Genomic DNA, 21,082 nt, shown 5'->3' with positions numbered 1-21,082 from the left:
ACCGATAAGATGTAGTTCCTGATCTCTGTATACTATTGCTTGAGACTTCATCAATCGCACGCCGCGTTCCGCAGGGATGCCATACACCTCTACCGAGCCAGGTTCTGCGGTGGCTGCGTAGCTGGTCCCTCAGGGGTGACGTATGCCTTGGTCATACCACCATCGACGACGAAGTCGCTGCCATTGACGAAGCTGGCCTCATCGCTAGCCAGGAAAAGAACTGCCTGCGCCTGCTCAATAGCCTCACCGAACCTTCCAGTGGGGAAGTGGATTTCACGGCGTTGGCGTTTGGCTTGGTCGTCGCCGAGCCAGTCCTGCAGGAGAGGGGTGTTGAGAGGTGCCGGGCAAAGGGCGTTGAAGCGGAAGCCTTCCCGTGCGTGGACAACCGCCAGTTCTCGGGTCATGGCTAGAACCGCACCCTTCGAGGCAGTGTAGGCAAGCTGTGGAGTGGCGGCTCCGACGAGCGCAACGACCGAGGCGGTGTTGATGATGCTGCCCTTGGTCTTCTTGTGCTTGCGAAGGGAGAGGACGGCGTGTTTGCTGCCGAACCACACACCCTTCACGTTGATGTTCTGCGTCAGGTCCCAGATCTTCTCGGGAGTGTCTATGGCATCTGGGAACGAGTCAGAAGCTTGGTCAAGACGAATGATTCGGGGGACTCACCAGCATCATCGGCGTGCATGATACCAGCATTGTTGAACATGACGTCCACACCACCCCATGCATCGAGCTTCTCAACCACGCCCTGCACATCGGCCTCTTTGGACACATCCACCTTCGCAGTCTCTACTTTGCCTGTTGCGTTTGGAGCCTTCTCTTTCGCCTTGGCAAGAGCCTTTTCCAGTGCAGGCTCTGAGATATCTGTCATCAAGACATTTGCACCTTCGCGCAAGAAGAGGATGGTAGTCTCCAATCCGATGCCACTACAAATTGTCAATATTGAATCCTTTGAAGGGAGCATCCCATTTCGTTCCAACCGTCTCTTAATCGAGATTGGAGAGAGTACAGGGAAGTCGATGTCTGCGGATATTCACTTACCCACCAGCACCAGTGATGATGGCATTCTTCCCAGCAAGACGTCCACGACCCTCAGAAGCCCTGCCATTGACAATCAGAAGATACTCTTAGGCCAACGAGTATGCCACCGACATACATTGTTGAAGTTGGCCTTTGTGTAAGTGAGAAGGAGCTTCCAGACGCAGTGTCTCGCAAATATAGTGGAGCAGTCAAGTAAGACTTTCGCTGTATGAGTGATGAGTAGGGAGGAAAGTGCGACAAGAGCCTGTTGAAACGATTGTCGCGTTGATGGTCAAGCAGAAAGAGCTTTACTCATAGCAAGCACTTTGAAACATTCCTATCTCACCGCCCGATAACTGGGTCTCCCGGATTGCCCGCCACTAGCGCTCCACACATGGATCTCTTGTCATGACGAAAGTGAGGTTGAACAGCAGCAGTGGCTTCAAGACGTACTCATTGTGAAGGCACCCGACGACCACGAACGCCCAAGCATCTTCGCTAGAAGACTCCCAATCGCTCATGCTCTCTCGACGTGAGGCTCAATTCTCCCTCTCCGCGAGCTACCTGGTACGCAAGCTCTCCCTGAACGACCTTGCATCTGCGCCGCCTCATCGTCGGGCGTTGTGGAGACGATGATTGTCGGCGTTGGTGCTCGCAGGACGTTTCCTAATAGCAATACCTCACAGCATCACATCAGGCCGCTTGATGGCGGTACCACTAGAAATTGATTGATTGTTGAACAGAGCAACGAGCAAAGTTGACAGAGCACGCGAGGAGTTCATGCATCTCGGATGCCACCGATCGCCGCACAGCCGTCGACGCCACACAAAGCTCCAGCCCAGCGCCGGGTGCGCGGTGACGACCGGGACTGGTTTGCCAGGCACACCTCCACTTCCTTGCGCTGGACGATAAGACTCTAGTCTCCCGAAGTATTTGCCCACTCCCAAAATCACCTTCAACACAATCATCTCGTTGTATTCAACTTACAACACCATCCCCGCCTCTCCTTCCCCCACCTGCACCTCCTCCGCCTCATCACGCGACACCATGGCCATCACCGACGACCCCTCACAGCTCGAGCATGCCGACCTCGAGGAGCTGCTGAAGAATGACAACAGCGTCAAGGTCGCCGGCGTAGACATCGATGGCCAGCTTCGCGGCAAGCTCATGTCCAAGAAGAAGTTCTTCTCCGTCGCCAAATCTGGCTTTGGTTTTTGCTCGGTGATCTTTGGCTGGGACATGCATGACCAGACGTATTTCAAAGAGCTCAAGATCAGCAATGCAGAGAATGGATACAGAGACATTACGGCAGAGATTGACCTGACCAGCTTCAGAAGGATACCGTGGGAGAACAACGTGCCTTTCTTTCTCGTCAGCTTTCGCGAGCCTGAAGGTGGGAGTCTCAGCGCCTGTCCGAGGAGTTTGCTTGAACGGGCTGTCGACAAGATAAGTGCGAAGGGCATTGGTGCATTGGCTGGAGGTTAGTGAAGTCATTCTGTCCTGGATGCTGTGGCTGCTCCAGGGCCCGTGGTGGAATCTTCTGAGAACTCGCTGACATTCATCAACCTAACACACAGCTGAATACGAATTTTACACCTTCCGAGCACCTTCCCACACCCATCAATCGCCTGAAGAGAGGAACTCGAGCGCCACGGCTACCTTCCTCCAGAACAACCCAGTCACAAATCTGCCCAGTCTGGAGGAGGGCATGTTTGGATACTCGCTCACCCGACCAGTGCACAATCAGGATTGGTACTACGACATCTTCAATGCGAGCATCAAGTTCAGGTGTGATGTAGAAGGTTGGCATACCGAGAGCGGCCCTGGAGTGTATGAGGCAGCTTTGGAGTATGGAGAGATCAAGTCGATGGCAGACAAGGCTTCGCTTTTCAAATTCACGGTCAAGAGCATCAGCTCCAAGTACGGCATCACGCCTTGCTTCATGGCTAAGCCCAGGGAAAACTTGCCAGGAAACAGCGGTCACATGCACATCTCTCTCAAGGACAACAAGACCGGCGCAAACCTCTTCGTCAGGGAGAAAGAGGATCCTAATCCGCCTCACGAAGGCCTTGAGAATGTGTCTGATATGGGACGGTGCTTCCTGGCTGGGGTTCTGGAAGGTCTGCCCGATATTATGCCCATCCTCGCTCCTACGGTCAACAGCTACAAACGCCTGGTGGAGAACTTCTGGGCACCAGTGACAGTATCTTGGGGACTCGAGCACCGTGCTGCATCGATTCGCCTCATCGCACCGCCTACATGCCCACCGAAAGGTACCAGGCTGGAGATTCGCGTTCCGGGCGCAGACACCAACGCTCACCTTGTGCTTGGAGCAATCCTGGCGCTGGGCTATCGAGGCATCGAGAAGAAGCTGCAAGTTTCAATCCCACCGCTCGGTAAGGGCCAAGACGTTGGTGGTGTAGAAGACAAGGGCGAGCGACTGGCAAAGAGCCTGAAGGATGCCACTGCGAGGTTCTCGAGGAAGAACAGCGTTGCGAGAGAGGTCTTGGGCAACGACTTTGTGGATCACTATACTGGCACGCGAGAGCATGAGATCAGCTTGTGGGACGAGGCAGTTACTGATTGGTAAGTCGCACATCAATCGTGAGAAGTGTCGATACTTATCCTTTTCTAGGGAGGTGAGACGGTACATTGAGACCGTTTAATTGTGAAGCATTTGCTGGTTCGATGCAGGATCGATGCAATTCCTTGATGTGTGCCTATTGATCGTCTTCTTACGGCAATGGAGTTTCCCAACCTGCAGTTGAGGGGTGTTCGTGTTCTATGAGCCGTGGCATCTCGTGTCGCAGGTTGACAGAAGGAAGTTGTATACCCTTCGTGCAGCATTTCTCGAAGGACGAGTTTTAAGCAGAGCATGTACGAATACCTGCATTTTATCTATCCACACGGTCTGCTTTACTCTGCTCTGAGAGTGTTTGCTTGCAGACCAATAAGCTCGACGAAGTGCCTGGCCATGCAACGCCCTTTGTTTCACGAGTGTGTCGCCAAACTCCACGTGACATTCAGCTCATTGTCATTGCATTCGTATTCATCACTGTAACCCGTGTCACTCATCATAGACGACGGTGCGACTGTTCACGAGCTGATTATCCGGCTGCCTACGACACTGCATTCCGTTTGCGTGGCCATCCGCGGTGGCGAGGGAACTGTTCTTAGACCCGGACTTGGCGCTGTCAGCGCAGCCACCTTCACTGCGACAGCCTCAACCTCTCGAACCACACTTCACTCCTCTCACGCCATCAACCAACACCCTCCCACCAACCTCAACCCCGTCGCAAACCCCACCACAGCGCTCTCTGAGCTCGCCTTGCACACTCGACCGTCATCCGCGCATCGCCGAGCCTTCTCCTGACCTCCGACCGACCAACAATCACCACAATGTCGAACAACGATCTCTACGACCCCTACGTCAAGCGCGATGCGCAGACCGGCGGACAACATGATGGAGGCGACCGCACTCAGGCGCTGCAGTCCGTAAGTGCGATACATGCGGCGCTGAGAGCTCCCGCGCAGCTCTGGGCTCCCGCCGAAAGGGAGGAGGCATCAGGATAGCTGACAGCAGGACACAGGAAATCGACGGCGCCGTGAGGACAATGCAGAACAACATCACCAAGATCTCGGAGCGTGGCGAGCGGCTGGACAACCTGCAAGACAAGACCGACCACCTCTCGACCCAGGCCAACAGCTTCCGCCGCGGCGCCAACCGAGTGAGGAAGCAGATGTGGTGGAAGGATATGAAGATGCGCATGTGCATCATCATCGGCATCATCATCCTGCTCGTGGTCATCATTGTGCCAAGTGGTAAGGATATCGCCTACGTGGAATGGTGATGGGGAGGCTGACAATAGGGATAGCAATCTACGGCAGCCGTCACTAGACGGCGAAACCGAGACACGTTAATCACGACACGAGACCTTTAGTATGAACGACCTACGGCATGGAAGAGCGAGTCTGCGGTCTGAGAAGGGCGCCAACGACTGCAGAGAGAGCGAAAGTCTACTACCACTACCAACCACCTTTACATACCCCCAAACACCTGTTGAAGAGCATGCTTGAATTATGACATTGGCACTTGCGGAGCGATGGATTTGAACCGCGAGCGAGTGAGATTCCGTAGCTGGTGCAAAATGTAACTATACGAAACCTGGATCTCACTTTCACGATCATCCCTCGAAACATATCACTAGGAAAGGAGAATGTAAGTGGTGAGGTTGTCAATGATCCTCTTAAAACAATTGCATTACTCGTCGTCGAAATGCTATGGGTATCACTGCTGAATCCATCGCGTCATGCTCAAACAAAAAGAAACAAATGCATCGTGACAAGCGCCTCCCTCTGACTTGATGAAGACCTCCTTCGTAGCCCATCATCCCATCCTGACAACATCTTCCGCTGCGTCTGTCTGGTTGGGCTTGTCGCTGGTGTTCCTCGTTCGTGATAGCTAGACCGCACTCGTCGTGGCCTTGCGCCGCTTGACCTTGCCGCAGGTGAGGACCGAGGCGATGGCGTAGAAGATGGCGACGATTCCCTGGAGCCATTGTCAGTCCTGATATTCCTGTGAAAGTTGGAGGGTGAAGACTTACGGAGATGATGGCCTTAATTACGGTCACGATAGCGTTTACGACTGCCATGAAGCAGGCGGTGATGGCGTGTACCACCGAATTGAACTGTAGAGAGGTGTTAGCATTGCATGTGAAGAGAGGTAGGTGGAGGCAATGGCGGGACGTACGCAGGAGACGACGGCACCCATCTTGACTGTTGGTGTGGGTGGTTGTTGTTTGCGAGGATAGTCTGGCTTTGGTGGCGATTGATGCTGCTGCTGTATCGCTGTCGAAGTACAGTAGTAGAACTGATGTGTTTGTGTCGGAGTCGGAGCGTGTGTCTGAGAAGAAGAAGTGACGGCAGGATTGAAGAATGGATTTCGAGGCAGGCGCACAGGGCGCTTTTTGTTTGCAAACGGGCACGCGCAACAGACAGAAATGCGCCTTGCCTGCACGTCTCCCTCCATCCAACCATCCCAAAACAGAACGAACCTTTCTCTTCGTCACACAGACGTAATCTCCATTTTTCCAGTCCTTGGCCGTGAACCTACCCTGCCAGCCAGCAACAACCTCAACCTAACACCACCACCCCGGTCTAAACATGACGATGATGATCAAAAGCCTGCACGAACCCATGGCCCATGACAGCTTCGCGCACTTTTTCTCTCCCTCTCCCGACTTGCACCCGACGACCCACCGCCGTTTCCACCCTCCATCACGGAGGTTGGATGTCGTGATGCCATCTCAAAGGGGTAAGAGAGCAGTCCACGCCTGCGCCCAACGCGGTAGCATGGTGAAGAGAAAGTTGGCAATGTTGGATTAGCGGACAGTGGTCAAATGATCGACGGCGCATTGGATGACAGCTGGTGGTGGTTGCCGAGCCGCTGGGGATCCACTCGGAGCCTCATCGATCGATGTGGCGGTGTGTGGCGGTGTGGATGTGGCTGTTGACGACGAGGCAATGTGGTCTGCTGCACTTCTTGTTTTCACTTCTTGCAACTGCATCACGGCTATCAGTCACGAACATCCCGCATCCCGTCACCGTCTCTGTGCGGCTCCAAAACAATGCAGCCGGAAGAGAAGGGAAGCAAGGGTATTCTGGGTTGGAACTCCCTACGCGAGATGAAGGCGGTCACACTGCAGGACTGTGCTCGTTGCCGATTGATGACTGGATGGCCCTTGAGGAGACTGAACTGGAAGGACACGATGTGGTTTGAACGTTCGCGAGGCTCGCGTGCACGACTGTGCTCGACCGGATTCACTACTCACAATAACTGGCTCATGTGAGACAGTTCACAACAAGGCTTTCGTCGCCATGAGGTCACGTCCGAGATCTTGGAGATCTTCAAATAGGAGCTGCCATGAGGAGCGAAGATCAACGCACGACTCATGACCAGAGCCTCTTGTCATGAACGACTGCATGTCAACATTTATGTCTTTGCTCTAAGACTCAAAGGAAGGAAGGAGCTCCTCTCCAGAGAGGCTCTGCATAACCATACCTGAGCTTCCGTGCGGCTCTCGTTTTCCGATCAATCCTCTCCACGCCTCCACGAACTTACTCCAGCTTTTGATGGAGCCAACCTGGGGTGCATGATACGGCGCTCATGCTCGTTGTTGGCTTTTCTGGGGACGCCGTGCGCCTGTGTTCTGGTTGAGATAGGTGAGATAGCTTGATCATCTTTCCCGTGGATGAAGGTAGGCTGTGAGCTCTCGTTGCTCGTGAAATGCCCAGTGTGCTCGACTCGTCATGCGATGTGGGCTATTTCGTTTCTCTCCTTTCTTCATTGCGTCTTACAAACACCAACCTCTTGAACTATGGAGAAAGATGAGATCGTGCACGTCGAGAAAGCCGAAAGTGGCGACAGCGTCGCTGTGCAAGATGATGAGCCTGACGCGAGGATGAATCTGCAGGCATATCTGGCGCTAGCGGTATGTATTCGATGAAGAATCGTAGATACCTGTGTTGACAACAATCGCAGGCCGTCTCCTCGCAATACGTCGCCTACGTACTGACTCTCCTCATGCCATCCACGATCGTCTCCTACATCAATGCGGACTTGGGCCCAGATCCCAACTACACATGGATCAACGTCTCCTGGAATGTCGCGGCGTCTGTTATGGTCACTGTCGGAGGAAGGGTGGGTTTCCGCATGTGTTCAGTCGACTCGATGCTGACCCTGGCGATGGTTGTTAGCTTTCAGATATCTTCGGTAGGCGGTACTTCATGATCGCAGGCGCTGTCATAGCCCTGTGCGGTGCTGTTGTTGGAGCGACTGGGCAGAGTGTCAATCAGATGATCGCGAGTGGTGTCTTGTTTGGTGTTGGAGGAGGACTGCAAGGTATCCACAAACTTCATGGTATCCTCTCTCGCCAATGCTAATGCCCGGAGCAGAGATGACATTCGCCTGTCTGCAGGAGGTAATTCTCATTCTGAACAGCCACATCCTTCATCATTGACGCCGTTCCTCTCCTAGATCGTCCCCAACAAATACCGCATCCTCGCAATCGGCTGCTTCGAATCCACCGCCCTCCTCGCCTTCCTCAGCCCCATGATCGCCTACGCCATGCTCGCCACCACCTCCCTCGGCTGGCGAGCCGTCTACTGGTTCCTCTTCTCCTTCGAAGCCTGCGGGCTCTTACTCGTCATCTTCTTCTACAAACCACCAACATTCCACACGAAGCATCGAGCCGACGGCAAGACCAGGATGCAGTTGCTCAAGGAGATGGACTTCGTCGGGGTAGTCTTGTTCGCGGCCGGGTGTATATGTTTCTTGCTGGGGATTAATTGGGGCGGGCGGCAGTATGCTTGGTCTAGTGCGCCGGTTGTGGCGACGATTGTGATTGGGGCTGGGTTGCTTGTCGTGTTGGGGTTGTGGGAGGCGTATGCTGATTTGAAGTATCCGATGTTGCCGCCGAAGCTGTTCAAGGAGGTGAGAGGGTTTACGATGGTTTTGGTTATTTGTTTCGTTGGCGGTGAGTCTCTCCCTAACTCTTACCAGAGGCAGGTACTGATATTGTCAGGAATGCTGTACTACTCCATGAACGTCCTATGGCCACGGCAGTCCGGTTTGCTCTTCGTCCCTGCCGGAAGACCCATCATCGCCGGGGTCTATGCGAACATGGTCTCCTTCGGAACGATCATCGCCGGGCCTGTTGTCATATTCTTCTGCCAGAAAGCTGGTTATGAGCGGTGGCAGCAAGTCAGCTTCATGGTGAGCATAACGTGCAATAGACCGGATCTCCGCCTGAGCTGACGATGAACAAGGCAGCTCAAACAGCACTCATTGGCTCTCTTGCCAGTGTGGGCGTTGGGGATCGTGTGCAAGCTATTGTTACGATCATTATACTTGCGATAACGATCACACCGCCTCAGCTACTGTCGTACGTCCAGAACTACCGATACATCTTTGAGGGCCGCTTGCTGATGCTCTTCTACAGCTTTGTCATGATCTCTATGTGGATAGATGACCAGGTCGATATGTGGGTGCAGTAGCATCTCTTCTGTCTTCTTCCTTGCTAATGGTTGCTGCAGAGGAGTTGCAAACGGTCTTGCCTCGACGTTTCGTCTGATGGGAGGTGCTGTAGCGACGGCGATCTACAGTGCTATCCTGAGCAATCGATTCGAGTCCGAGCTGCCCAAGAAAGTCAGCCCGGTCATCCAGTCTCATGACATCCCTTCAGCTGATGTAGCAGCATTGCTTCAAGCTGCAGCACTCAACACTGCCGCAGCGTACGAGTCGCTGGTCGAGTCCATTGGCGCGAGTGCGAGCGTGATTGCGGACGTTCAGATGGCTGTAAAGTTAGCCTATGTGCAGGCTTTCAAGATGGTGTATCTTGTTGCCATTGCCTTCGGGGTGGTCGCCATCATCTGTGCTGCTTTCACCAAGAGCATTCCGAAGGAGAGGAAGACAATGCAGCGGGCTGTACGAATGGAAAACGAGATAAGACATGAAAAGTAAAGATCCTCGATAAAGAACTCAAGTGCCACAAAAGCGTTCAAGCACTTCATATTCTGATGCTCGATAGTACCGTACATGTAGACATATTCGATTTGACATAGGGTGAGGTACGTGTAAATCCCGAGTCTATGAGCTGCAGCGTATACCAGGCGGGAACGTGTGTATGTAGCTTCTCTAGAGGGTAGACACGGTTGTCTAGAATGTACAATATGGGTCTAATGAGTAGGGCCAGGTCAGGCCCTCGGACGCGGTCGCTTCATAGATGAGGCCTCTAAGACCAATGCAGTCTCCTATCATGTCCCGAAGTTGGACAACTGAGCCACTAATAGTGAATATTGCAAAGTCGGCACTCGAATCTACCGACTAAACAGTTTGCCTCGAGGTACTGCAAATACCGAGGATGATCGATGTAGCGCCCATGGCCCGCGGATGAGGTTCTGTCATTATCTCCAATTGTCATCTCTCAGCCATTCCTTCATCGAAGTCTGAAACCATTTCACGAAGCGGAGGGAGTGTATCTAGTCTCGTATCAAGACCTGCCGACGAGACACAACGGTGTAGTCTTACTTGTTTTACCAGTCGCCACGTCTGAGGTTGCAGTCTCTGGGACCGCATTGCTGCATTCATCATGCTTACGCTGCCCAACACGCGTGTCTATCGGTGCAATTACTGTCAGCACTGAGTTCTTGACGCCAAATGTACGGAGGGTGACCAACCTTCAATTGTCTTGTTCTTCAGGTGCCGGACCAAGTATGTCATACGCCATCGGAAGATGTCGTCGGTTATTGGGGATAATCCTTGCTCTTCCAATCTTTCATTGACGTCTTGCATAGACAACTCAACTTGTCTTGGCTCAACATCCGTCCATGAGGTAAGACGTCCACAGTGCTCTTCCATGAGTGACTGAGCGCTCTGGGTTGTGATTTTCTTGAAGCGTCAGTCTGCCAACTGAATGTGCTTAATCTTCTGCTCACCTGAAAATAGAGCCACTGGGTCCGATTGTAGCCCGTGGCTTCCTGTACCTGAGCTGAAGTAGCTCTGCTTGCGATACGTTGCATGGCTTTTGATTGAGCTGATGCAGCTGTTGTAGAAAGTGTCGAAATAGGTGCTGCTATGCAAATTGCGCAGGATGCCAAGACTTTGAGGTGGTAGCAGTTGTTCGTGACAGCAGGCGACAGCTGATTGGAGACAGTGCCAATTGCTCAAGCTGTCTAGACCTCACCAGCTCTTGTAATTACCAAGTCGTATAAACCTCGCTCACTATCTAGTCGACACTCGCACTACGGCGGCACAAACGCTTGTCTCGTCCAACGCCTGGCTGGCGGCTCGCTGCATGACCGGGTTGGCAGGACACTTCGGCCAGAGACAGGTCCTAGAGCCCAACTGAGAGCGGAGCGAGCCCAATGGGCAACTTCACCACTCTCAACCAACCAGACAAGGATTTCCGCCGCCGCAGTAAGGGAAATTACCATTGAAGCCGGGAGGCAGACCGGGGGTCTCCGGATACTAGAGACCATGTCACGTCTCCATTCCCGCGATGGCGTCCTGCAGATACTCGTATCAATCGTTCCAGATACATTAGCCGCTGAAAAGGGATAAAATCAGCACTGCAGTGATCGAATCCAATATGTTCTCGACGTCCAGCTGTTGTGATATATCGCGACGAAGGTGAGAAGAGGCGAGGCCCCATATAACAACCTAGGTGTACACCATAGATCTCGAGGGAGAAGGGGTCGGGGGTGTTGCTTTTCGACAATGCCTGAACAACAGATTGGTAGCAATTCGTGAGCATGGCTACTATGCACTTCTGACTTAGCCTCGTCAAGCGTGCTGCGTAAATAGTGCAGATCGACTGCCTATCGGTGGGCTCTGTAGCTTGCATGCTCCGCTCATGGCATCGTATATAGCCTGCAACGATCAGAAGCAATTCTGCGTGTAGCAGTCTGACTGCAGAGAGATCGTTAGTGGCTGCACTGCTCTGCCGAGTCAAACCACTCAGTTCGCGAAGGTCCGACTTCCTGCGGATGTCAATCCATTTGTATGTCGATTTCAGCATGGCGGTCACTCACGTCCAACGACGCATAATCGATGTGTCCGTAAGCGTCTTGAATCGCAATGCGCTTGTGAGCCACGAATGTGTCAGTACTGTGTAGACCGATGTCCGACACAGAAAGGAATTGCTAGAGCTGGATCCACCCCCTTTCTGTACGCGTCAGATTGATATATCATTTCGTGTAAAACGTTCTTGTATTACGAAATTAGTTCACAGGAAGTGTCTGTTCGCTCAAATCTCGCGACTCGATAATCATGGATTGTCTTGTGCAGCCAAAGATGTTGACGACCTTCGCTGCTGTCTAAATCTAGATTTGGGCGGTGGTTTCTCTGTAATGGTTTGCGAAAATCTGCAGCTGTGGTGTTTGAAACTATTCATGAGGGGCATTTATCCGTTCGGAAAGCTCGTGAGCGATGTTGAATACAATCTTGGGATCCGTTTCGAACGAGGTGAGCAAGTGAAGTCAAGTTCGTGCTCCTTACACAGACTAGCTCGGGCGCTAGGTTCAAGTTCACGGCTTGCCCGAATGACAGTGTTGGATGGCTGATTATCAATGCCGTAAATGCAGGGTCTTATGCTGTGGTACCCATTTCACAGCGCGAGCAAAGTTTTGGAAGCGGGCACGGCGTGTGAGTCTCTCGCGTTTTAAGTCGCAACTCGCCCGCCTGTGGCTTGTCTCTTTTTCCAACTTCACAGCCAGAACGATGTTACGCTCGCTGCGCTCGAACACCCTCGGCCATGAAGTCCAAGAAGTTTTGAGATCCACCGATTTCTTCGAACCTATTCGCTCTTTGGACACTGCTCGCCGTGTGGAGGGACTAAAGAGCCTGTTGGATCCACTTCGCTTTCCACCGCTACTCCTGAAAGACACCGAGGAATTACTGTCATTCTTTAAGACAGTTCTGGATCGCGACCACGAAAAGTTTGGTGCACGCCTCTTCATCGCTACGGTCCTGCAATTACCGTCGGGAGAGATTCGTGATGCCGCTACAAGTACGGTCTTGGACAACGACCGTATGCGTCACATCATGAGGGCATCAGTACACATGGATTTGGACACGGCGCATGCAAGGTATAGAAGTCGAAAGTCCATGCGGCATGTGATTAACAAGTTCTAGGGGCGCAGAGGCTCGTTGCATCGATTCGCTCGAAGAGCTGCGCAGCTTAGTCGTACAGCATGAGCGAGGAAGCTACTTCCGTATCATTGGCATAGTAGCGTTCGCGGTCCTCGTTCATGTGGTGTTCTATTTGTTTAGGAGCACTAGCAAATAGTCAGTGTTACCAGCCTTGCTCGACTACAGCGACAGCAATGTATCTAACGCTTCCTTCTTCTACGCGTTGCAACTATAACAAAATGCGCGAGTCGTTGCCAGATTTTGGTCTACTACTGAGGCCAGCGGGACGGCTGGAAACCTTCCATATAATATAGTCTCAAAGGGCGGGGCAAGCTGACGTTCGAAGCCTGCGGTTAGACTTCTAAAAGCCGGTCGCAAGCCGGCTAATTATGCATTAGCTTGTTTTGCTGACTTTGATCAATTTGAAAAGTTTGGACGATTTTGAAGATTTGGAGCTCTGAAGCTGACTCTGAGGGCCGGCAATATCAAACTTTAATGCTTGTGGGATTTTCGAGCTGTCCGGTAGGTGGAGGGTCATCCACTTCTAGTTCTTCTGTAGAAAGCATTGTGAGAGTAGGAGTTGTAGAGCTTGAGTAATTCTCCTCGCATTTCAAGCCTTTTTCTCTTTGTACACTAAAATGATGGCCAGTATCGGCTCCAATCGACCGTCTGGTAGGCACTCAAGGGGACTGAGCGCAGACCGATAATGTCCTCCAAAAGCAAATACCACCGGCAGATACAATATGCCGCACATAGCGGCATGGTCAGAAGTAGAGAGCGTAGCGGGACATTGTAGAACGGGTGCTTGCTGATGGAATTGTTAAGTTGTTTGTTCCAGACTTCATGGAAGAAGCCATGTGGCACGTTTGCAGCCTCTGCATCCAATTTTCGGGACTTTTCTGGTAATGTGTAGCGGCACACCTGGAGCAAGCCGACCACTGCTGACAACACACATTGCATCGTGGTGAAGATACGCCATAGCAGGCACTCCACCTCCGTTGGAAAGTAAAAATTCCATGCCGCGAAGAAAATGGCTGCGTATGCGAGCCCTAGCCAAAGCACAAGCAATTCAGTGTAGCGTGACGGTGGCTTCGGGAAGCTGAATGACGAAAGCTTCTGGAGCGGGCGGGATTTGTGCTTGTCGGGAAAGAGGCCGATCTGTCGTAAAGTGTTCACACAGTATGGCCAGATTACATTTCCAGCCCACCTGTTTGGTGCTACAAAGTCCAGAGGGGTGTCTCGGTAAGCACCGTCTGCATCTTTGCCAGCCTGGCGCAAAATCTCATCAATGCTTGTACAAAGGGTCAAAGTATGACCAACTTCGACGTCGTTCGGCTTGTACCACCAACAGATCGAGGTTGCAACCGTGCAGAGGACGAAGCCCAGCGTGGTCAGTTCCAAAGTCGTGATCGCAAGGTGTTGTACAACTCGCCCAAGTGTTGTGACTGTGAAGAAAACAATTTGACCAATTGTTATGACCCTGAATCCATTAGCTGCCGAAGCATCTTGCATCAAGAGTAGCTTACCTCCCAAGTCCATCAGTCTTCGCTTTAGCCTTGATATCTCGTAGAGGTATCAACGGGTACTCTATGTATTTCTTGCTAACGAGATAGTGGAGTTGTCTCGCATTCACCGGAAAACGCTTCCAGTTCGGCGCCTGCACAGCAAATCCTCCCATATCGGCATAGAAAGCGTGCGTCACTGTCCAGTCGTGATAACCGTCAGCCCTGAAACGCGTCACTGACGCCCGAGCGGACTCCAATTGCAGATAAGCCAAAAGGAAGACGAGATCCGGACTAAGCAGGTTCAACAGCAAAAAGTTGAACTTGTCCCTCATGATTTCCGATGACCCGTCATATTGTGAAGGCAGGTTAACACAGATGGAGGTCCATGCGCAAAGCGCAATAGTCTGCAGACAAGTCCAGATAATGTCGAATGTGCCACGGACATTGGGTGATGGGGTCCAGCCAGTGGCTTGTGTAGTTCCGTGAGAGGTCAATGATGAATTGGTTGTCATTGCGCAAAACGTTGGTGAATGAACCAACTGAATATACAGGATGGTTATGAGCTTTTATGGCAGGAGGGTGGGCGGCCTCTACAGGCTTGGGCATAAACGTTAGCAACCCCTGCTAGCCTAACGGTCGACGTACTCACACACACACTATCAATGCTCGATTGCACGGACGAGATTTGCTCGTGAGACGCTAGCAGGGGTTTCTAACGTTTATGCCCAGGGCTGTAGAACGTGGCATGGCAGGCCGCAGCGATTCCCTCAGCCACCTCTTTCTTGAGCAACATCATAGCATGTGCAGTCTCATGTGATGTCAAGGGGTACTGGATGCGACTGCGAATCAGAGCGGCGGAGGGAGTCAAACGTTAGCCAGAACGGTCATTAGCTTTTCCGTGCGGCGGCTCCTGAGACGGGGCGATGCCCACCCTCCCGTCCCCTGGCGCTTCCTCGGTTATAAATAACGATTTGCTATGGAATCTCTGTGAACCGACTTCGACTTCTCTTCCACCTGAAACATCGCAAGCTAGTCACAGTGCCACGACATCGCAGCGTCTTCGGAGGGAGTCCGATTGTGGGCATCTACAACGAGTCATGCAGACCATCGTTAGTCGTAGAGATGCCGCCCTGACCAAGACCCACTTTCTGTGCCACAACGAACAAGTCCAACATAGCACACATTTGCAATAACAGAGGGTCAAACCTCCGTGGTGGGCCGAGCTGGGCAAAGTTAGAGATGTTGGAATGGCGGTCTTGAACAAAGGGAGGATGTGCAACTCGAGAAGCAGTGACTCGGTCATTACGCAGGTGTTCTTCATTCCAGTTTAAATCAAGTTGTGCCGCTGAAACATTCATGGGCGGCTTTGTATTAAAGCGACGTTCCATCTCGCTATACTTGGTTTCAATTGCGACATACATACGATAGGAACATTGACTACGACTATATTTACGACCATATCAAGGAGTCACAGGTATCATGAAGTACAGCAGTGTCATTGCGGCTCTGGCCACTCTCTCGCAAGGTCTGGGAACCCGAGAGACAGGATGGTAAGCCCATCGATAGTCTATGGTGCGAGAAGTTACTTACATTGCTGCAGCTGCTTCCACTTGGATGCCTTTGGAGATCCTAGCGGTCCGGTCGTTCAACTTGACGATGGCCAGAATCGAATCGAGCAGGACGGTCTTCCTGAAGGCCAATACTGTCTGACTGCAGACGGCGGTATGTTCACCTCGACCGAACAATGATCAACGCTGATGTGTTCCAGGCCTCACGGACGCAAAGGGTCGTGGCTGTATTCTCACTCCTCCCACAACCCAGTGGCAATGTGATGCTGGAGCGTCGCCTACGCCAGGCTTCTCCATCACTTCCGACGGCACACTCTCGTACCACGACGACACGACATTCTATGCGTGCCCAAGCAACGGGAACAAAGACTTCAACATCTACGACCAGCCCGTCGAGAATCAGCAGGGATGTGTGCCAATTTGGTACGTCAAACGCAGATGTAACAGCCACCTTGGAGAACGTTCTGACAATAGCAGGCTCCAAGCAGACAACTGCCAGGCAACTCCACCAGCACCAGAGCCCACGCCGCCTCCACCAACAAGCAAGTGCCCCAGAGACTTGCCTGCCGTGGGTGATTACGAGTTCCCGCACTTGATCATCCCAATCGACTCTGCCAATCCAAAAACATGTTACGGGACTCAATGTACGTGTCGCCCGCAGGGATAGCACGTCCGCAACGGCGATAGTTGACATACTGACATGCCACTTTCAGACAACGGCAGCGCCCACGGCACCATCTCCAGCATCTTCAACTTCGACATCCCCACCTCAACCCAAGGCAAGACCTGCTCGATCCAGTTCCTCTTCCCAGAACAATCCACTTTGGAGACATCAGCGTACACCTACAGCGGCGACGGCGTCTTCAAATTCGCCATCCTCAACGGCCCAGCCAGCGAATGGACTACATTCGAGACATCTCCAAAGGTCGTCACGGATTACGGATCTTTCTCTCTGTCTCCAGGAAATGCCTACGACATTGCTTCCATTCCTTGTCCAGCGGGTCAGGCGATTGGGATTTGGTTCCATACGACTGGGAATGGTGTTCTTGATTTCTTTCAGGACTACAACCCTTGCCGTGAGTGGCCTCTCAAAACGCTTTTGAATCGTACTGACTTTGACTCGCAGCAATCGGCGTTTACGTGGTACCGAAGTAATGGAGGTGATGATGGAAAAGCAGCAGGCGGGAACCTGCGAGAATCGCTTTCAACAGAATGCCCAATAACAGAAATCCCCTATTTTAGTCATGCGAGAGTAATGTCAAATCTCAACGGCGCTGTTTCTTCGAAGCAGAGCATCCCCTCTCACTTCCTTTCGCAACGTTCGATGGTGAGTGACATGTTGGAGGCCCGAGAAAAGATGGCGGTGAAAAGCACCGAACGAACCGGCGAGATGAATGATACGTTTCCTCAAAAAAGATCCAGACTGCTCAATTAACCTCGACACGAACAACCAAACGCACGTGCGTTCGCGAAAAACGCCTCCAGCTGCTGCACTCCCCAAGACGGAAACCCTTGGTTGCCCTTGGTGGGGTGAGACCGGCATTGCCAGAACGAGCAATCCGTTTGACCACAGAAAGGTGGGGCAAGAACGATCGGCTTCTGGTGGTGAGTAAAGCTTGCTGCTGCTGCAGAGCAGTACCACGCGCTGCCGGCCCAGCTTCCACCTGCTGTCTGTTGTCCCTGTGTGAGAGCTGCCCAGGAACCAAGCCAGAACCCGCTCGACTTTCTAGAACTGGCAGACGGCCTCGAAGTCAATGTGCGGGTGACAGACCTGGATGGGCTAAAGCCACCGCCTTCCCTTCCTGCTAGGTCTTACAAAAACCTATCACGCTCCTGTTTGCTTGTGTGCTTTCCTCCCCTTCGCTCCTCCTCCTCCCTCGCACTCCATTGTCGTTGCGTTGTGTCAGCCCAGATCCTTTCCCATACACCCGAAGCTCTGTAAAGCTCTCTGGAGCTTGAAATCCGTCCTCCACACAACTTTCTCAAAAAGTTGAACAAAAAACACACACACACACAATGGCATCTCTGCTCAGGACAGCTCCACGAGCATTCCGCTCAGCAAACATCGCCCCTCGCACAGTTTCTCTGCTCCAATGCCGTCTCAAGCACGACCTTCACGACCCTCCACAGGGTAACCCGCCGATTGTTGGTCGTGACCCTCCAGATCCACCACGAGAGGAGGCCGTTGCGCTCAAGGACAACCTCAAGTCTGGCTCGTACCTTGGTACCACCAAGCGTCTGCCAGAATTCAACTTGAACGACAAAGTTGTTCTGGTTACTGGTGCAGCAAGAGGTCTTGGTCTCGTGCAAGCGGAGGCTCTTCTGGAAGCTGGTGCCACTGTGTATGCTCTTGACCGACTTTCTGAGCCAAGTCCTGATTTCTACCGCGTGCAGAAGAGGGCGGCAGAAGAACTTGGTACGCAGAGTCCATATTGCTCGTGTAAGCACCTTTGGCTGACACTCGCAGGTACTACGCTCCATTACCGACAAATCGACGTCCGAGACGTGCCGCAACTCAACGAGGTCATTCGAAGTATCTCAGAGCAACAGGGCAAGTTGGATGGCCTTGTTGCAGCGGCTGGTATCCAGCAGGAGACCCCGGCGCTGGAGTACACCCAGAAGGATGCCAACACCATGTTCGAGGTCAACATCACAGGTGTCCTGATGACAGCCCAGGCAGTCGCCAAAGAGATGATCAGGCACGGCCGTGGAGGCAGCATGGCCTTCATTGCGTCGATGAGTGGCACTGTTGCCAACAGGGTGAGTCCAATTAACAATATGCTCTTGCCCCACTTGTGATTCAGCTAACGTTCCTGCTTTAGGGTCTCATCTGCCCAGCGTACAACGCCTCCAAGGCTGGTGTTCTCCAGCTCGCCCGCAACCTTGCCTCTGAATGGGGTCAGCACGGCATCCGTGTCAACACCATCTCGCCTGGTTACATCGTCACCGCCATGGTCGAGGCTCTCTTCGAGCAATACCCAGAAAGACGTCGCGATTGGCCAACCCAGAATATGCTCGGAAAGCTCAGCGTTCCGCAAGAGTACAGGGGCGCGGCAGTATTCTTGATCTCCGACGCCTCCAGCTTCATGACGGCGTCCGATCTTCGAATCGATGGTGGCCACAGCGCTTGGTAATGCATTGTCCGGATGGTCGTTTAGCATTGGGGTTGGATGAGGGAGGTTCTGGAGGGCTTTGGGGGCACAAATGCTCCACGACAGCGAGGGCGACCATATGACGCGTTTTAGCTTGGCGTACTTGTCCCTGGCATTAGAGAATAGTGAATCGACAGTTCCTCAATAGCATTTCATCCATTCGTGGTGGTTATGGTGTCCTGTTCAGGGGCCTTGACTTTGTGCATCGGAAACGGCTTCTGCTCCTTCCCATTAAAACGGCGCTCGTAGAGCTCGTATGAGAGATATATAGCAACAGGCGTAAACGCTATAGCCAAAGTAAGCCGCGTTGCGACGAACTTGTATCGTGGATTGAGGGCTCCCGTCTTCACGACATCCTGGGATGCCTGTACGCCTCGAGTAAGATTCTGCTTGCCAAAGTCTATTGTCTCTACTTTCTCTTGCGCTTTCGCCCCTCCGAACGGCCAGATAAAGGAGAAGAGGCTTCGTTTGGGAGGGCTGGGAGGTTCAGGCTCCGGGAATTTGGGATATCTGGAAATTCGTTCTTCGGGAGCGACGTATTGACGAGGTTTCGGGGGTGCTGATGTCGTTGTCGATATAGGCGATGGTTTCTGAGAGGTCGCATATGTGTGCGAGGAGGAACGCGGCGGCATTGTTCGAGTGTATGGGCTTTGGTGAGGAAAAACGGATTTAGGTGTTGATGAAGTACAGAATCTCAACCGCTACTTCTGACCACTGACACACGGCGACTTCTGTCCAGTAGTCTCGCTCTACCACATCCGACTCTTGACGACACAGAGCTGACTCTGGTTACAACTCGCAATGAGGAATCGTAAACGAGGTATCCGCCCGGTTCATAGCCGACTCCACGATACCATAACGTACCTACCATCTAGTCAGAGTAAGCCCTGCGAGAACCGCACTCGCAGGATCTTCCTATCATGATGACACCTCGTTCTCGCCCCATCTCTAGCACACTGCCCTTTCTCTTCCACTGCTTTCCTCCACTTCGTTCTCTTGATACTAACTCAGTCTCGCACAATGGCCCAGCGGGTTTCGCCAGAATGGCAAGGCGCACATCTCATGATCTTCTGGCCGCTACCCGAAGACAAGGCTCTGGTCGAACGACTACAACAAGAAACAGGATTACGAGTAACATGGACCCAAGCCCTCTTCAAAATCGAAGACGAATCCATACTCGCAGACGTAGACATCATCGCCACCATAGCAGCCCTCCCGTCCTCCAAAACCGTCTGCCCCCGTCTAAAGCTCTGCCACGCTCTCACGGCAGGAACAGACTATGTCTCCCGCTCGCCACTCTTCAAGGACCCCTCCATCCGCTGGACGTATAGCACCGGGATCCACGGTCCAGCGATGGCGGAGTGGACGATGATGACGTACATGGCCTTCAGCAAAGCGTTGAACGAGAACTGGGAGCGTCAGCGGAGGAAAGAATGGAGTATGAAGTTTGAGGCGATGGGCCAAAGGGACCTTGTGGGGCAGCGGATGGGGATTCTGGGGTATGGGAGTATTGGGAGGCAGATAGCCAAGGTGGCGACGGCGATGAGTATGGAGGTTGTGGCGTTCACGGCGACGGCCAAGGAGACGACCGAGTCGAGGAGGGATACGGGGTATCGACTTCCTGGCACGGGGGATCCGGAGGGGGAGTTTCCAAAAGCGTGGTATCACGGACTGGACAGGACGGCTTTGCACCATTTCCTGGCTCAGGGGATTGATATTTTGGTCGTCGTCGTGCCTATGACGGACAAGACTCGAGGGATGCTGGGTCGGGAAGAATTCGACATTCTCGCGAAACATAGTCCTTACGGCGGGGCTTTCATCACAAACTTGGCCCGAGGGGAAGTCATTGTCCAAGACGAGCTCATCGAAGCGCTCAAGACCGAAGGCTCAGGGGTACGAGGAGCAGCGCTCGATGTTCAGACCCCAGAACCCCTTCCTCCTGACAGTCCGCTCTGGGATGCGCCGAATTGCTTCATTGCTCCGCATAGCAGTTCGCAGAATTTCAAGTACACGGAAAGAGCACTGGCGATTCTGTTAGAGGATCTGCGAAAACCGCCCGGGTCGAAGTTTATCAATGAGGTCAATCACCAGAGAGGATATTGAGATGTAGAGATCAAATAATTTAACAAGTTATGATCATTAATTTCATTG

The 21,082-nt window shown here is 52.7% G+C and overlaps 11 protein-coding genes across 11 annotated transcripts; 7 read left to right on the top strand and 4 right to left on the bottom strand.

Annotated features, from left to right (window-relative positions):
* Positions 1 to 89: 89 nt before the first annotated feature.
* Positions 90 to 1,538, bottom strand: M409DRAFT_71151 (uncharacterized protein; the record flags this gene model as incomplete). The annotated part of the gene is made up of 4 exons (XM_033819045.1): positions 90 to 613; positions 664 to 923; positions 1,039 to 1,098; positions 1,471 to 1,538. The coding sequence occupies 4 exons, from the start codon at positions 1,536 to 1,538 to the stop codon at positions 90 to 92; spliced, it is 912 nt and encodes a 303-aa protein (XP_033660152.1).
* Positions 1,539 to 2,064: 526 nt separating this feature from the next.
* On the top strand, positions 2,065 to 3,683 carry M409DRAFT_60965 (uncharacterized protein; the record flags this gene model as incomplete). Its single annotated transcript, XM_033814624.1, has 3 exons — positions 2,065 to 2,497; positions 2,595 to 3,603; positions 3,653 to 3,683. 3 exons carry the CDS (start codon positions 2,065 to 2,067, stop codon positions 3,681 to 3,683), a joined length of 1,473 nt encoding a protein of 490 aa, XP_033660151.1.
* A 733-nt stretch (positions 3,684 to 4,416) lies between these two features.
* On the top strand, positions 4,417 to 4,915 carry M409DRAFT_30266 (uncharacterized protein; the record flags this gene model as incomplete). Its single annotated transcript, XM_033809844.1, has 3 exons — positions 4,417 to 4,512; positions 4,608 to 4,839; positions 4,893 to 4,915. 3 exons carry the CDS (start codon positions 4,417 to 4,419, stop codon positions 4,913 to 4,915), a joined length of 351 nt encoding a protein of 116 aa, XP_033660150.1.
* A 564-nt stretch (positions 4,916 to 5,479) lies between these two features.
* On the bottom strand, positions 5,480 to 5,788 carry M409DRAFT_30265 (uncharacterized protein; the record flags this gene model as incomplete). Its single annotated transcript, XM_033809843.1, has 3 exons — positions 5,480 to 5,566; positions 5,622 to 5,705; positions 5,768 to 5,788. The coding sequence occupies 3 exons, from the start codon at positions 5,786 to 5,788 to the stop codon at positions 5,480 to 5,482; spliced, it is 192 nt and encodes a 63-aa protein (XP_033660149.1).
* Positions 5,789 to 7,394: 1,606 nt separating this feature from the next.
* M409DRAFT_71149 (uncharacterized protein) lies at positions 7,395 to 9,538 on the top strand (the record flags this gene model as incomplete). Its single annotated transcript, XM_033819044.1, has 9 exons — positions 7,395 to 7,508; positions 7,559 to 7,717; positions 7,774 to 7,918; positions 7,972 to 7,997; positions 8,054 to 8,552; positions 8,601 to 8,791; positions 8,845 to 8,960; positions 9,018 to 9,059; positions 9,112 to 9,538. 9 exons carry the CDS (start codon positions 7,395 to 7,397, stop codon positions 9,536 to 9,538), a joined length of 1,719 nt encoding a protein of 572 aa, XP_033660148.1.
* A 2,757-nt stretch (positions 9,539 to 12,295) lies between these two features.
* On the top strand, positions 12,296 to 12,863 carry M409DRAFT_60962 (uncharacterized protein; the record flags this gene model as incomplete). The annotated part of the gene is made up of 2 exons (XM_033814623.1): positions 12,296 to 12,663; positions 12,710 to 12,863. 2 exons carry the CDS (start codon positions 12,296 to 12,298, stop codon positions 12,861 to 12,863), a joined length of 522 nt encoding a protein of 173 aa, XP_033660147.1.
* A 476-nt stretch (positions 12,864 to 13,339) lies between these two features.
* M409DRAFT_30263 (uncharacterized protein) lies at positions 13,340 to 14,723 on the bottom strand (the record flags this gene model as incomplete). The annotated part of the gene is made up of 2 exons (XM_033809842.1): positions 13,340 to 14,186; positions 14,233 to 14,723. 2 exons carry the CDS (start codon positions 14,721 to 14,723, stop codon positions 13,340 to 13,342), a joined length of 1,338 nt encoding a protein of 445 aa, XP_033660146.1.
* Positions 14,724 to 15,690: 967 nt separating this feature from the next.
* Positions 15,691 to 16,934, top strand: M409DRAFT_60960 (uncharacterized protein; the record flags this gene model as incomplete). Its single annotated transcript, XM_033814622.1, has 6 exons — positions 15,691 to 15,761; positions 15,812 to 15,933; positions 15,980 to 16,202; positions 16,257 to 16,423; positions 16,493 to 16,855; positions 16,906 to 16,934. 6 exons carry the CDS (start codon positions 15,691 to 15,693, stop codon positions 16,932 to 16,934), a joined length of 975 nt encoding a protein of 324 aa, XP_033660145.1.
* An 861-nt stretch (positions 16,935 to 17,795) lies between these two features.
* M409DRAFT_60959 (uncharacterized protein) lies at positions 17,796 to 18,913 on the top strand (the record flags this gene model as incomplete). The annotated part of the gene is made up of 3 exons (XM_033814621.1): positions 17,796 to 18,195; positions 18,247 to 18,539; positions 18,602 to 18,913. 3 exons carry the CDS (start codon positions 17,796 to 17,798, stop codon positions 18,911 to 18,913), a joined length of 1,005 nt encoding a protein of 334 aa, XP_033660144.1.
* Positions 18,914 to 19,083: 170 nt separating this feature from the next.
* On the bottom strand, positions 19,084 to 19,563 carry M409DRAFT_30260 (uncharacterized protein; the record flags this gene model as incomplete). Its single annotated transcript, XM_033809841.1, has 1 exon — positions 19,084 to 19,563. One exon carries the CDS (start codon positions 19,561 to 19,563, stop codon positions 19,084 to 19,086), a length of 480 nt encoding a protein of 159 aa, XP_033660143.1.
* Positions 19,564 to 19,732: 169 nt separating this feature from the next.
* On the top strand, positions 19,733 to 21,034 carry M409DRAFT_71146 (uncharacterized protein; the record flags this gene model as incomplete). The annotated part of the gene is made up of 2 exons (XM_033819043.1): positions 19,733 to 19,811; positions 20,115 to 21,034. The coding sequence occupies 2 exons, from the start codon at positions 19,733 to 19,735 to the stop codon at positions 21,032 to 21,034; spliced, it is 999 nt and encodes a 332-aa protein (XP_033660142.1).
* Between the last annotated feature and the right edge of the window lie 48 nt (positions 21,035 to 21,082).

Source organism: Zasmidium cellare (assembly GCF_010093935.1).
Source record: "Zasmidium cellare ATCC 36951 unplaced genomic scaffold M409scaffold_62, whole genome shotgun sequence".
NCBI classification, from domain to species: domain Eukaryota; kingdom Fungi; phylum Ascomycota; class Dothideomycetes; order Mycosphaerellales; family Mycosphaerellaceae; genus Zasmidium; species Zasmidium cellare.
Note: the sequence above shows the minus strand (reverse complement) of the source record. Positions and strands in the feature narration are given on the sequence as shown.